At 37.9% G+C, this 14539-nt stretch overlaps 1 protein-coding gene across 1 annotated transcript; it reads right to left on the reverse strand.

Moving 5' to 3' along the window:
* Nucleotides 1–463: 463 nt before the first annotated feature.
* SLC25A17 (solute carrier family 25 (mitochondrial carrier; peroxisomal membrane protein, 34kDa), member 17) lies at nt 464–14225 on the reverse strand. The gene is made up of 8 exons (XM_010191586.1): nt 14171–14225; nt 13061–13127; nt 10115–10266; nt 7581–7697; nt 6704–6849; nt 4702–4797; nt 1535–1617; nt 464–1064 (listed from the first exon to the last, which is right to left on the reverse strand). Exons 1-8 carry the CDS (start codon nt 14223–14225, stop codon nt 917–919), a joined length of 864 nt encoding a protein of 287 aa, XP_010189888.1. The 3' UTR covers nt 464–916.
* Between the last annotated feature and the right edge of the window lie 314 nt (nt 14226–14539).

Raw genomic sequence — 14539 nt, forward strand, 5'->3', positions numbered from 1 at the left:
CGGGAACAACAGTTATGACCGTTGTGCTTTATGGCCAGTAAAGCTTCTGGGAAGATCAGTGGAAAAACAGTTAAAGTTTATTTTTGAGAGGACATACCACATTTCTGAAGCATAGGGTATTGTTCCTTGTCTGCATGAAAACACAGTGTGAATCCACATGTTCTCATAAGGAATGAGGTTACAGAACCTCATGTATTTCTGTGTTAAAGTCCATTTTCTTGAAGTAGCTTGAGTTACTCAGCTTGAAAAAGCAAGAGCATATGTTCCTCCTCTCTAGCCAGTATCTGCATTCAACATTTTTTAACATTTCAAATTAGTGGATTCAAGAAGGCAGCATGCCTACTCACTGGTAATGTACGTTCTAGCAGTTCAAAGTCTCACCACCAGACATTTGGGGCAATATCCCATCATTCTGTGCCACAAACATACTTGAAGTTAAAAGAAAACCATGTCAAAAATCTTGTTCTTTATGAATTATTTTAATGAACGAAATATGAAGTGACATAAACACAGGTCAAGGAAAATAACATGAAACCAGCCCCACCAGCTGCTGACAGAAGGTAAAGATAGGAGAACAGTTGAGGACAATTTGAGGGAAAAGAAACCATAAAGTGACAGAGATTCATTCTTGCCAAGAATGTCAATCAAATCATATAGAGGTTAAAATTTCATGTCAAGTGCTTAAATAGGGTGTCTGCTTCATTTCTTAACACAGTGAGTCCACAGAGGAGTAGGGAATGGGCTATCCCTGAATTCATGGCAACAGGTCCTATAGAGCGTATTCCAAACGTCTCCAAATAATGGAGATGGAGGTGGCTAAACAGAAGGAGAAAGTGAGGACCTTTTGTTACCCAGCCTGGTCTCAGAAATGGAATGTGATTTCTAGACCCCATAATCTTTGGCATAGGTTCCTTTTTCAATGTCTGCGCGAATGCTTTAATCCCATGACTGTGAAGGTTGTAGCAGTCAGTTTCTCATACACTAGAAACATAAGAGCAGCAGTAAGGACTGTCTGCAGGAGCTTTGCTTCAAGGCCTTTGTAGAGTCCTATTAATCCAAAACGCCTGAGGAGGAAAAAACAAACAAACAAATAAAAACCAAACAAGAAAACAAGTATGAATAGCCTTCTATAAGTAAATTTGTACACTACAAAGAAGAATTAATATCACAAGGTAAGTAAACGACAACTATAAAAATCTTCATTCCTGATCTTTTGAGTGCCAGCTATGTTTAATATTTAAAAGAGAAAATTCTGCAGAAAGTTTAGACTCTTGTGGAAGAAACTTGCTTCTTTTCAAGATGAGAGGTAAATTAATTGGTATCCATAGATATCCTTGATACCACTTACTGTACAGATATTTAGGAGAACTTGGTTTTGTGTACTTATTCTGCAATATATGACAAAAAAACCCAGGTTGACTCAAAAGGCAAGTTAAAGAGGGGCAAAAAGAAACAAGTCAGATCCAGCAACATTTTCAATATATTAGTAACACTCAATATTGTGTATCATGTTAGAAAAAACCTGAAAGCTCACCTCACTCTCTGCTGAAGAAGGTAAAGAACATTTCTAAGACTGCCTAGAGTTCGGTTCTCTGGGTTCAGCCTGTGGCGTCCAAACTGAAAAAGAGGAAGAGCATTTTTGTTGTACCATTTCCCCATGGTGCTAGGCAGAGAACCCAACACACACGTATAATCTGGAGAGCCTATCTTAAACCTCTTGACATTTTCCAGGTTATACTAGCCATCAGTGAAGAACTGAGGCCAAAGCTCACACTACTGAACTTTACACAGCAAGCACTAAAACGGTAAGTGCTACAATAATTTGTTTTGGTTTTAAGATGGATTCTGAGAAAGTGTTACAAGTGGCCATAGTTGCTTTCTTTCAGTTGCTCTGGAGAAAGCAGTTTTCAAGATCTCAAAAGTGTAATTTGCAGAGTCTTAGTAGGGATATAACAGTCAAAGAAAGTTCTTTCTGGTGTGCTCAGCCTTCATTTAACAAAGATTCAAAGCCTCATACATCTGAAATCCATTATTACATTGAGATTACATAGCTGAACCCAAAATTTATCTGCCCAGCAATGCTCTTGGAGAAAAACACTTACATGTGAACTTCTGTGGAAGAATCCAAAATTGTTTGATCCACCTACCTGGTCTAAATACTACTTCACTTTTACAACTGCATTTGCTTCTCCCTTTCAATAGGCACGATAGCTGCTGCTGTAATTTTATGTCTCGGAGATAAACTAGTAATTTCAGCAACTCCTTTTCTAACCATTCATAGACACTCTTATGTGATATACACCGATAGTACTGTCAGCAAGCTATAACTATGAATTACTACTATACCATGGTTGCCACACTTGTGTTTATAAAAACACAGGCAAATTGCTTTTAAACTCTGTATTATGCATCCACGGTAAGAAAGGCAAACTTGAGCAACTGCCTGTGGATGAGTTTTTAATGACTGAAAAGCAGACATACCGACTGGAAAGGCTAGAAGCTGCTTACCACTATCAATTGCACAGAATAACTGTTCATTATATGGAAGCAAGTGCAGCACTTTGCCAAGGAGTTGAAAGCAAAGGTGTAGATATTTCATTACAAAGAACGCTAATAACTTTCAAACAACAGTAAGTTTCTGAAAGTTTAAGGCTGAGGAGAAAAATACCCCAAGCCTCTTGTACTTTGATGATAGAACTGAACTATGATGTGTAAGATTTTATGAGTATCAACCTTGTATTAGTTTGTGTGTAAACCTGCTAAAGTTGTTTCAAAAAACCACAACTATACAAAGTGTACTTCACGCAGAATGTTATTTCTGAAAATACTAAACCTTTATTCATAACTATTTTTTTTTACACCACAGTGTGAGCATAAAAAATGTTATCAAATATAAAAATGCTAGGTTTAGATTCAAAAACACATTACAAAGTAGTGCAAGTTTGAACTGGCCAGCAGAGGTACCACAGGGTGTATGTTTCTGCTGTTCTCACCAGAGGCGTTCAGGTTTTCTGGCTACTACTTCTTTCATAGAGCAAAGGGGAAGAAGTCACCCCTGGTAACTACAGAACTAGAAAAAACCAGCTGATTTCAGATGAGGTGAGCAGTGAGCAGCAGCTAGTTAGTACATCGAGCTGGCAGCCCAGCTTACCAGAGCCACCTTTTTTTAAATAACACTGTCACCAAGAAACACAAGAATTTTCTTCAAAAAGCCAAAAGGAGACAGATGAAACATGAATAATCACAAGATTGTAACCATTTCTCTACCAACCATAGAAAGGAATGAGCGTTGAAGCTGTTATATTGATGTAGCCCCATGAAAACTGCACTGCTGTGCAGCACTAAGGCTAAAATAGAGCACTTCAACTCTCCTTCCAGTTGTCCTTCACACCAGCAGGAAACACATCACAAATTAAAACCAGACTGATGTTGCAACTTATACAAACAAAGCTACAGTTGCTTTAAATGTTTTCCTGTATCTGTCACTTCAGTAATAAAAGTGTGTGTTATTAGTTTAACTCCCGAGATGTGTCCATTGAATGAGGGCACTAGCTCAGTTGATCACCAAAAGTTACAAAAATTTCAGAAAAGATGACTGCTGACAAAACTACAGTGCAGGCGCACAAGTTTTACCTTAGCATCTTTTCAGGGTGGCAGCAACCACACAGTAAGCATGTGTGTATATATATAAAAACATTTAGTCCATTCTAATTAGAGAAAAGCAAACCTAAAATTATTACAAAACTTGCAGGAAATCCACTTTTTCCAGATGAACATTTAACAAGAAAAATCCTCTATTTGACAAGTCTGAAAAGTGGTATCCTTAGCATGGAAGGCTCACTGTCAATAATCCAACTAATTCTCCAAATTTATAAGAGTTTTAGAAAACATATGTTTACCATACACTCAAGTTAGGGCTTCTCCTTACTTCAGAAAAGAGTATATTTCATGTGGAAACATGTACTAACTGTTATAAAAATCATCAAGAAACAACTTACAAAAGCACAGAAATTCAAGTACAATATGCTTGCTTAGGCATGGCCAGGTCTCACCACACTCCCCCTCCTCCAACACCCAACTTTGTCTTGTTTCAGTATTACAGCAATATTGGTGGATACTGAAGGTAGCAGCGCTACCCAGCCTACACACGAATTGCAAGTGAGAATAAACGGAAGCGTTTCCATTACCACTACAATTAGCGTACACGGCTGGGCAAGTGGTTGAAGACATTATTTATGAGGGAGCTCAGCTTCCCCTGATGAATCACATTCTGGCTACTGACAAGGTCAGGCCATCATCTGAATAAAACAAAACCTATGAATAGAACTTTATTTTTTTTATTGCCCTAGGTCATCTGGAAACAAACTGGGTTTAGAGGATTTAATTTTAACTTCCTACTTGACACATTCTCTATTTATAGTCAAAGAAGTAAATCTACATTTCTTTAGTGCCTAAAAGCAGTATGGAGCATCAACTTCTGTGAGACACTGTACCAATACATTATCTTGTCAATCCTACCAGCTACTTGAAACAAATGTGCACCAGTAATACCAACTGTGTCAGTACAGGACCAAAGCAAAGAAGCATCCTTATCAGTAACTTGCATTGTGCAAAAGGAGCTCCCAAAACAACCTGTACAAACAAGGCTTGCATTATACAGAACAGTCAGAAGCAGTTACCTGAAATGAAATTATTACCTACCCGCAGAATTGACTGCACTGTCTGCAGAGGGTAAGTGAGGGTGGTGGCAACTGCTTTGGCTATTGCACCAATGACGAAAGCATCCAAAGATGTGAGCTGTTCAACAGATAAAGATCACATTACTTCCACATAGTACCAAAACAGCCAGTTACACCTATGCATCTGAGGATTCTGTAGTGGTACCTGTTACCTGTTTTATCTAAGTATCTCTGGCATAAAGATTTCATGAAGTCTCTGCACGTTCTCATTTTAAAGAGGTAGTTATAGTTCAACCAACTATTTCCCACAACTGAAGTTTCTTTGTAACTTCTACATGCTCATAAGCTTTTGCATTTCTCACCATAACAAGGTTACTAAAACATAGTGGAGATAAAGCCATACAACAACTAGATCAATTTAAACCACAGAGAGTAGACAAAAGATAGGGAAGTAGTATTTAAATGTACCATCAATCAAAAAGCATTTCAGCTTTTGCAACATTTTAACTAACAAGTCGCACAGCACTTGTGAAAAGGTGACAGTGAAAGACTCCTTGAACGTCACTATGTAATCCCAAGACATAATCACTACACTGAGGTAGAATTCTGGTCTTGATGATACAGGCTAAAGATCTCATCCCCAATGAGGTAAGAATACCTGCTAGGAGCCCATCCTCGCCTCCAAAGCCCACAGTGTTCCACGATGCACCAAATACATTGTTATAGCCTAAGATGATTACAGTGCATCTCAGTCTAACAGTGTGAATTAATCACTGAAAATGAGTAGGCACCTGTATCAAAACACGCTCCAAATTTGCAAAATATGATTATTGCCATCAGAAATATGCACATACATGCACATCTTTAAAAAGTCAATTTGATACACTTGAGATGATCAGGAAAATATCACATAGGAAGAAAAATGTTGTCCAAAATAAAAGAAACCATTGCTAGGGGAAAAAACCCCACCCTATTTTCCCTTTCCACTGATAATGGAAAAAAACATGCCCTAATTTAAGGTAGAACTAAGTAATTTTTAAAAACCACAAGAAATAAATATAGCAATTAGCCAACAGGCACACTAACAATGCAGAGGGAAGGCTCAGCTCGTCACTCAAAACAATGTATTGTCCATAATGTAACTGGATAGATCCACCAGGCACAAATAGAGTGCTACAGGTGCAGTACTGACTAAAGATTGTAAAAAAAACCCAAGCCTCATTTATGATGCAAAATCTCATGCAAAAATAATTTCATTATGTCTTGAGGAAAAACAAGATGGCTTTGTAACATACTGATACGTTCTAACATTTTAATACAGCCAAATGCATTCTGAAGTCACAAATTAACAGCAAAGCATTGCAGCTACATGTAATACGATGCTATGATGTTATTCTTAAATGTAACAAAAATGCTCTTCAATTTGCTAGAACATGAAAGGAACATGAGTTCAGGTGAGATGCTGCATCTGACAGAAAAAAGAAAAAGAATAAAGAAAAAGAAAGGGATTGCGAGGCAAGGACAGAAAAGTGTAGATTCTACATCTTGGAAAAACAGCATGGAAAAATTGAGAGCTTCAGGAAAAAAGTTATTAAAATGTCTGGGTCCAGAACAAACCTGTGATGCTTTAAAGGCTCAATATACTTGATTTACCAAGTTTAAGAGGTGACTTCAAAACAGTCTATATGTACATTCTTATAAACCAGATATCTTAGAATTGGAATTTCTACTTTAAATCAAGACCTGCAAACAAATGTAAACAAACGTGGACAGGAGGTGCAGTTTTCTTTTTACAGGAAGAGGAATTCATCACAGGAATATCTTCCCTACGGAAATGAAAGATTCCTGTCTCACTTCCCAATGATGGATCTTTTTTAGAAGATACACTAACTCAAAAAAAAAACAAACTCAAAAACACAAGAACCAAAACCAAACCCACATTTTTGAATCTGCTTGAGTAACACAATTAAAGAACCTGTCTTATAAGAGAGCATGTCCATCACCTGGCCTCAAAACATACTCACTTGCAGCCGCTTTTTCAAAAGCTTCCGTTTAAAGCCTTCATAAAACATGAACTGTATGGCAGGGTTGAAGACCAGCAGCAAGGAGGGGAAAGTACCATTCCATAAAGCTAAGACTCCTTCATCTCGTATTATCTGATGAAAGGCATCTGAGAAGAGAGGGGGAAAAAAACCCATTAAAATTTTGAGTATAAAATTCTGACTGTAGAAGATGAGAGAAGTTACACTTAAAATCTAGTATTCTAAGTGTATAAAAATCCACTGTGGTCTTTCATGTGACTTCTTTTATCTTCCATTCTGATCTGGAAGTTAATGGGTAAATAGTAACAGAGGTTCTTGCTCACATCACTATTAATGTAAGCAAAGCTTATTACCTGCACAGACACTGCTCTTTTTAGTACAAGTTCAGCATCAACATTAAGGTTTTTCTAAACCTTCTTCAAGATGACAACAATAATTATTTACTTATTTTAAAATAACTTATTTATTTTTAAAAGGAAGACAGCCTGAACATGTGGGTGATTAAGAGATTAAGGCGAGTGAAGTTTAATTTGCAGATTGTCCGCCCAAACTCAGGCTCCCAGCTACCACCTCACTGGGTCACTACTACTCCAAGATCTGTATCATAAGATACCCATAAGATACCTGCCTTTGCAAAAGATACTTTAGTTACACACATGCATACTACAAACTCCTAATCATCAGAAACAGCCAAGTCCAGTTTCCTGTAAAACCCAATGACTGCAAAGTGATAGGGAAGCACAGAGACTCCAGGATGAAATTGATTATGTGAATAAAAGTCTTCAAACGTCAAGAGTCTTTGTTGATACATTCTATGTAATGAATTTCTTTCTGGTTGCAGACAACAACAGGTGCTCACCTATTATGCCTTTATAATTGGTTGGTACAATGTCTTCATTTCTAAATTTTGCTCCCTGCAGCTTCAGACGTGTGTTCACTACCCAAAGCGGAGTGGTCAACAGGACGTTCACTACACCTAATGCAAAACACAGCATGGAGATTATCAGTCAGAACCAAAATATTTCAAATGTTTTCTTATCCCCTTTTACCTCAATTCACACACACCACTGAAATTAGTGGTAAGAAGAGGGAGAAAAACTATCACAGCAAAACAATAACTCCCCCCAGCCCAGCTACACCATGGATTAGCTGTCGGCAGATTGCATGCATCAGGAAGACATTTCTGCTACTCCTCCCCAAAACTAATAAAAAAAACCCCAAACACACCACACTCCTTCCCCCACTCCTACAAAAAAAAACCCAACCAAAAAAACAAACCAAAACACAGCAAATATGAACCCACTGTAAGAATCTGAAGTGAATTTGTTACTTTGCTGTATACTACACCAGACTGGAGCACAAGATACTCTACTTTCTCATACCCTACTTCACTCCATGATGACTTGCTGCCTGCCTACTTTCAGAAAGACAGAGTGATAAACTTAGAAGGATTATTTTGAGGAGAAACCAAAACAGAGAAATGCACGCAGCTTGACAGAGCTCCTACACTGCCAAAAGAATGAGAATATCTAGTTTCTAGATTCACTAAGCGCACTTAAGTTAGAAAACACAGATTCTGCAAATATTTGAAATGAGGCTTAGAAGTGGCAAGAGATTACACACAGTAACAAACCCTGACAGTAAAGTTGGAAAGTTGAGTATCAGAAAGAATGAAGGAGGAGGAGAAATGGACAAACACACATAAGGCTGCAACAAAAAGGTATTGCAAAATACGGTTCTAAACCAACAGGAAGATGGATTAAGTGACATCACTTCTGCAATCACCCAGTACAGGTCTTTCCTGTTCAGTAATGACTGAGGCAGTTACTTTGAAGTAACATATGTAAACTTAGATGTTTACACAAAAGAAACTATGTAAAAACAAGGTTCTGATCTTTCTTTTTAATATTTATACATCACAGAAACTAGCAATTGCTGCTACACTGGTTGCTTTGGTAGGAGCCTGAGTGACAGACTGAATTATTCGGTTATATTGAAATGCACAGCGCCTATCCCCATCAAGAACAGTAAATCTGAAGGTGAACTTTACTACCTACATTGTGTCTGTTCGATTTTTGGTTTTCTCCTTTAAGAGGGTTCAGAAAAGCAGAATATAAATATAGCAGTATTTCAGTATCCTTTATAAGGACAACTAGCTCTCAAAAAAGTTTTGAGCAAAATCAAGCACTAGAAAAGGCAAGCCACATTTATCTCTCTTCACCAAAGTCAAGGTGATTACATTATGGAGCAACAGGTTAGAGCACAATACACTTGCAATTTTTCACCCAGACGCAGTTAAAGGAGATTGAATTTTATTTTCTAGACTGGAATGGTATTTAAATATACTCTTCCAATCTGTATTTGCTACCAGTAGGAGGAATGAGAGATGGGTAGGGAGAATTAGTAAACACCAGAAGTATAATTTTTCACTTTACACCAGATTTTATTCCATTATAAGGATATAAACTACAGACATTAAAGTAATTTAACTGACAAGCTATTTCTCAAATTCCCCTAGCCTTTGTTCCAGAATGTAATTATAAGAAAGTTTCCCCTAGTGATAAAGCCAGCTTAAGAATGTCTTTCCTTATCTCCCCCAACTATTCAGCCATTTATTGTGACTACACACTGAAAGCACAAGAAACAAGCAAAAAGTAAACACACACATCCCCCCTCCCCAATTAATCACAGGTGCTTTTTTTTGCAGGTGTTTTAAAATCAGCTTGTTTCAGTGTGGTTGCATGAGCAATTTTTCCCATAGAGGCAAACGCTGGCACACAGTGGTAATTTTTCACATTGGATTTGCTAGAAAAGCCACTAGCGTCATCATCCCTTCAAAGAAACCACTGTAGCATCCACATAAGAGGAAGGCATGAAAAAGAACATAAAGTTCCCACTATACTCACATGTATCTAGCAACTTACTGTCACTTTTAGATGACAATCCAAAAAAAGTCTGAAAACTAGCACCCAAATCCCTATATTAAAAGCTCTTACTTATCCTAATCAGAAATATTTGAGAATTGGTATCGGGTTTTTTTTTCAGAGGGAAAGACATATCACCTCTCCCTGACACTTGTCTTCAATATCTACATGTTCATGCTTTGATACCACAGTAAACACCACAGCAAACACCACAGCAGACAAATAAAATACTAGACCACAGAGGCACTGTGCTTTGTGCCAGAATTTGCAACAGGAACAGTTCATGCACCCATTTATGAGGTGGGGAGGACACAGAAGAGCAATCAGAGCAGTACAACAAAGCAGGTCTGCATACAGTGGGAGCTATAAGCACTCAGCATGACCTTGAGTGGACTTCAGAAAGAAAAACATTAGCTAGAATACTCTACAATTAGAAGTCTCAATTTCATTAAAAAAATGTAAGTATTACCTGCAACAACCCCAAGAACCAAGTCTTTTCCAGTAGTTGAATGTTGGTCTTTGACCCAGAGAGCTTTAAGACTATTAAATGTATAAAAATAAACAAAATTGGAGCAGCAAAGGCTGGAGATAACAGGGAACCATCCTCGATATGGTGCCAGCCTAATGGAGAGGAAAAAGTCATGGTAAGGATCAGTGAATTATTTATGTGATCTGGTTGATTTTACATGCTGGTGGAGGGTCCCAGAGATACAATACTAACTAGGCATGTCTTTATCATTAATAGTAACAAACCATACTAAACTCCTGACTGTACCATTAAAAAAAATTTAGCACTCGTATTTATAAACTACCGCAATCAGGAATAATGCCATTGAAAAGGAGTTGCAGAGGCACAATCTATTTACAGTGAGAAGCCTGAGGCTCCTCACCCTAAAAGTATAACCACTATATTTGTGCTCCACCAACAGCCAGCAATGAACTACAAACATTCAGGGATGAATGTGTTTGAAGTATATATGTTAACATACAGAATTACAGTTCAAACCATACACTAAAAAATACCAAGGCATGAGGAGAATTCTCATCTTTCTTGAGAAATAGAGTTGTCAGTCCAATACAAAAGACAACATCCCAGTAAAGAGATGCTCACATCTCCAAGGAAACAAAGCAATGCTTAAGATAGCACAAAAAAAAAAATCATTAAGACAACTAATCCTTCAATAAAAAATAAAAACACTAGAGTAAGGAAGAAAAAAATATATGTCTGGATTCTTACATAAGCTTTAAAGATGGAGAACTAGTTACTGAAATTATTATACTCCACACCAAGGAGAGTTCTCCAAGGGATGCAACTCGGGGCATGAGATATGCAAGTGGGAGGGATTTCTAATAAGTGTCTTGCAATAAAGTCTACAGCAAATCAGACAGGTAAGTGAAAAAGAGATATTACCTATTTAAATTTAACTAGATTAATCACAGATGAAAAACTGACTATCCCCTTATGATTCACAGCTATCTTATTTTTCAGGTGTTGCGAGTAACTGTCATTGTTTGTGTACCATCTAAATCTATCTTGATTTAAGAATCATTTCATAACAGCTGAGTAACAGGGCTTCCTTCTCTGACAGGCCTGATGAGCCTGTAAAACTGGGACACCTCGATAGCTGCCCTACATCCCGGCATGTTCCACAATACATCCGAAAAAAGATAATGATATGCACCTTCACTGGAGCTGCATGGGACAAGCAGAGAACTGGTATCATGCTAAGAGCATAAGAAGTCTCCTCAATGACGAGCAATAATCATGGAGGCTCTTCAGTATTCATTAAAACATTAGGAATACACAGAATATAAGGGTCCCCAAGACCACCATAAAAGATGCAAGGCTGGTAAATGCAGCATCTGACTGTTCTTATGATGTAAACGCTACTTTTTAATCTCAGATGAATCAAGTGCGTCACCCTTCCATGTAGCTGGAGTATACCATATTAAGACTGTTTCTGAAGGCAAAGGCTTAACTAACCATACAGTTACAACTGCAAATTAACTGACTATACTGTTAGTCATGAGTAGACTTACAACAATTTCTGCATCACGTCTCTCTTCTGTGTTGTCAATAAAAAAGGGAGAAGCACCCTCTGGGGATGGTGTTGTCTAACAGAGTGTTAGTTTGGTTCTGCTTTATTTATTAAGAATTTCCGATGATGATTTTCAAAGGAAACATCATACAGTACAAAACATGGAAGTATAACAAAAAAATATTAGTTTATTTTAATTACTTGTCAGTGCTAGCATCTGTAATTCACATACAAATACCTCTATACACAAATAAAACCCAAGTTTGTGTCTCAAACTGCAATCTTGAGAAGAACTCAGTGTACACCAGTGAACACCTTTCGTATCACCTAGAAAAGGATTAAAGCACAAGGAAGAAAGCAAAGCTGTTTGATAAACTTCCACAGGAAGTCCATTAGCTAAACCTGCGTGCTCTACATTACATCTAGATGAGGAAAGCAGTCTCACAAAAGTGTAACATGAGGCAAGACTCTACAAACTAAGGTGAGCAAGGTATTTATGATCTCACATTACAGATTTCGGATTTGTTGTTTGGATTTTTTTTATTCCAGACACATCTCTAAAGCTAGTATCATTGCTTAGCCAGGCCTTGTCAATACCCTTGGAAGAACAAATCTTTGCCTCTTGCTAGATCACTGATTTTTCTGTTTCATAGGAAAAGTAGGATGACTACTTTTCCAGTCTTCCCATGTGGCAAAACATTACCGGCTAAGCTCAACTTTTGTTACCTCCAGTGTCTGGGAAGCTCTGGTCTAAGTAAGAGTTTCAGGGATTCACCTAGGAAAATACTTGGAACAAGGAAATGCATATAGCTGCTTTTCCCAGCCAGCTCAGCTCAGACTGTGCAGCAAATAAAGCACAGACTGCTGAAAGTTAACCAATTTTAGATAAATCTTCAATCTCATCAGCACGAAAAGTCACTTGTTTACTTCCACATGCTTAGGAGGAGAAAAAACTTCCAGCTTGGAAACATGTCTCAGATCTCCTCTTGAAAGCAGCTCGGCTGCCCAAGAGTTTCGTCTTGGTTATGAGAAACGGACACACCCAAGAACCCAGGCAGATGAAGCTGGTTTATCAGGTACATGAAGGTACGTTTCCGTACAAACCTGCATTTCTGAGGAGACTCAGCTGCCTCCCTAATGGAGGCACAGTTATATCACTGAACAGATCGATTGCATAAGGTGCTCAAGAAAGTTAATTCAGTTAGTTAAAGATGAAGACATAAGATTATTTAAGTCATATCCCACTTATAAAAAGACATTTTAATTGAAAGTAAAAATCTGTCTGCATGGGCTAACTATACCACTTTCAAAGCAAATTAAAATTATGTTTAGAGCTTGCCTACATGAAGGTAAGAAGAAAATTAGTATCTACTCACAGGCCCTCTTCTTTGATTATTTCCAATAGGACTGCTGGTGTTGTCTTAGACTTCCGCTTCTCATCGACTGGAAAATAGAAGAATCAAACTTTTAGATTATTACGAATTTTAGCACTCATTTTCAAGTCCTTATGCTCCTATTCTGAACAAACTCCAGAAGATCATGTTTCTTCTTCCTCATAAAGGACAGACGTTCCCTACTTCCGCAGCAAATCCAGAAAGCACCTCCTTATTTTCATTTGCTAGGTAAGGCTACTTCCTTTTTTCATTTTTCCCCAGACTAGCATGTTCTGTAATCTGCAGCTACCAATTCCTAACCTGATAGTTGTCACATGAACTGAAGGTAATTCACCTTAGCTAAGAGACTAGAACTGGGCCTGCCCAACTGCTCTCAAAATTGTACCTTGGACTCCAGATTAGCAGAGCAGTCTCTTACAGTTAATCTGCAAACAGCTAAGCCTTAGCAAAACACTGTCTTTTCCTGCACTGAAAGCTGCTCAACAGCAATATGGTGCTAAATTCCAACCACGTATTTCTGACGACCTGGCTGATGATCTCCCTCTAGTTCTTAATAATGCTTTAGTCGCAGGGCTAAAATGCTTGGTGATTCTGTAAATTTTGATTGGAAGACAGAACATTAGGACAAAGTTTATACCCAGATGCATTTTTGTAAATATTGAATGTTCCTACTCCCAGTTCTAACTCTGACTTTTCCCTTTAAACCATTCTCAGGAATATTTCCAGACTAGTTTTTCATGATACAGCCCCTGCATTTTGAAGTGTTCCCAGCAGCCAAAAGCAGCAACACACAAATGCAATCCTGTGTAATCTCACATCTTTATTTTACTTTTTGGTCTTAGATAACCATCTAAAAAGCCATGTCTGGCCACACATCACAGCCTTTTCAGCTAATTAAAAGATTGGCCAATACTTTCAAAAGGCAGAATTACCTTCAGCTGGGAAAATGGTGTCAGTGATTAAATTGCATTAGTGTTACACAAGTCAGATTCCCGTTCATGCAAGACAGGTCCCCCTACAACCACCCTTACAAGTGCCCAAGCCAAGATGAACAAACATCACCATACAAAGAAACTAGAGTTTGACACTTACCCTGAAGTCTAAGCCTAGCTGTATCCAAAGGAAAAAATACAGTCATTGCAGTCATACTGCCCTGAAAAACAAAATAAACTGGCTATACAGTGTATCAGTTGCTTGTACAGATGCCTGCCAGACTCTTTGCAGCCCTTCACTTCTCACCCAGAAAACAGTGTACTGAAGAAGTTTTTAAAGGGGCTAAATTCCATACATAACAATGTCTTTTTGAAGTGTATTTTAGTCCCACATTTAGAAAACAAGTTTTTTCTCTTGTATTAGATCAAGGTAAAATTAGAACCATTAGAAGATTTTTGCCCATAGAGGAAGTTTTTGAAGTCTGACAGCTGATAAAGTAGGTATCAGGAGACAAACATTTTTTTACCT

Source organism: Mesitornis unicolor, unplaced genomic scaffold, assembly GCF_000695765.1.
Source record: "Mesitornis unicolor isolate BGI_N332 unplaced genomic scaffold, ASM69576v1 scaffold38919, whole genome shotgun sequence".
NCBI lineage: Eukaryota > Metazoa > Chordata > Aves > Mesitornithiformes > Mesitornithidae > Mesitornis > Mesitornis unicolor.

Coding starts and splice junctions, on each gene's coding strand:
- SLC25A17 (XM_010191586.1), bottom strand. CDS start 14,225: ATGACTGCAATGACTGTATTTTTTCCTTTGGATACAGCTAGGCTTAGA. Junction 10,267..13,060: donor ATAATCAAAGAAGAGGGCCT/GTGAGTAGATAC, acceptor CCTCTCCATTAG/GCTGGCACCATATCGAGGAT. Junction 1,618..4,701: donor CAGTGCAGTCAATTCTGCGG/GTAGGTAATAAT, acceptor CCTCTTTTTCAG/TTTGGACGCCACAGGCTGAA.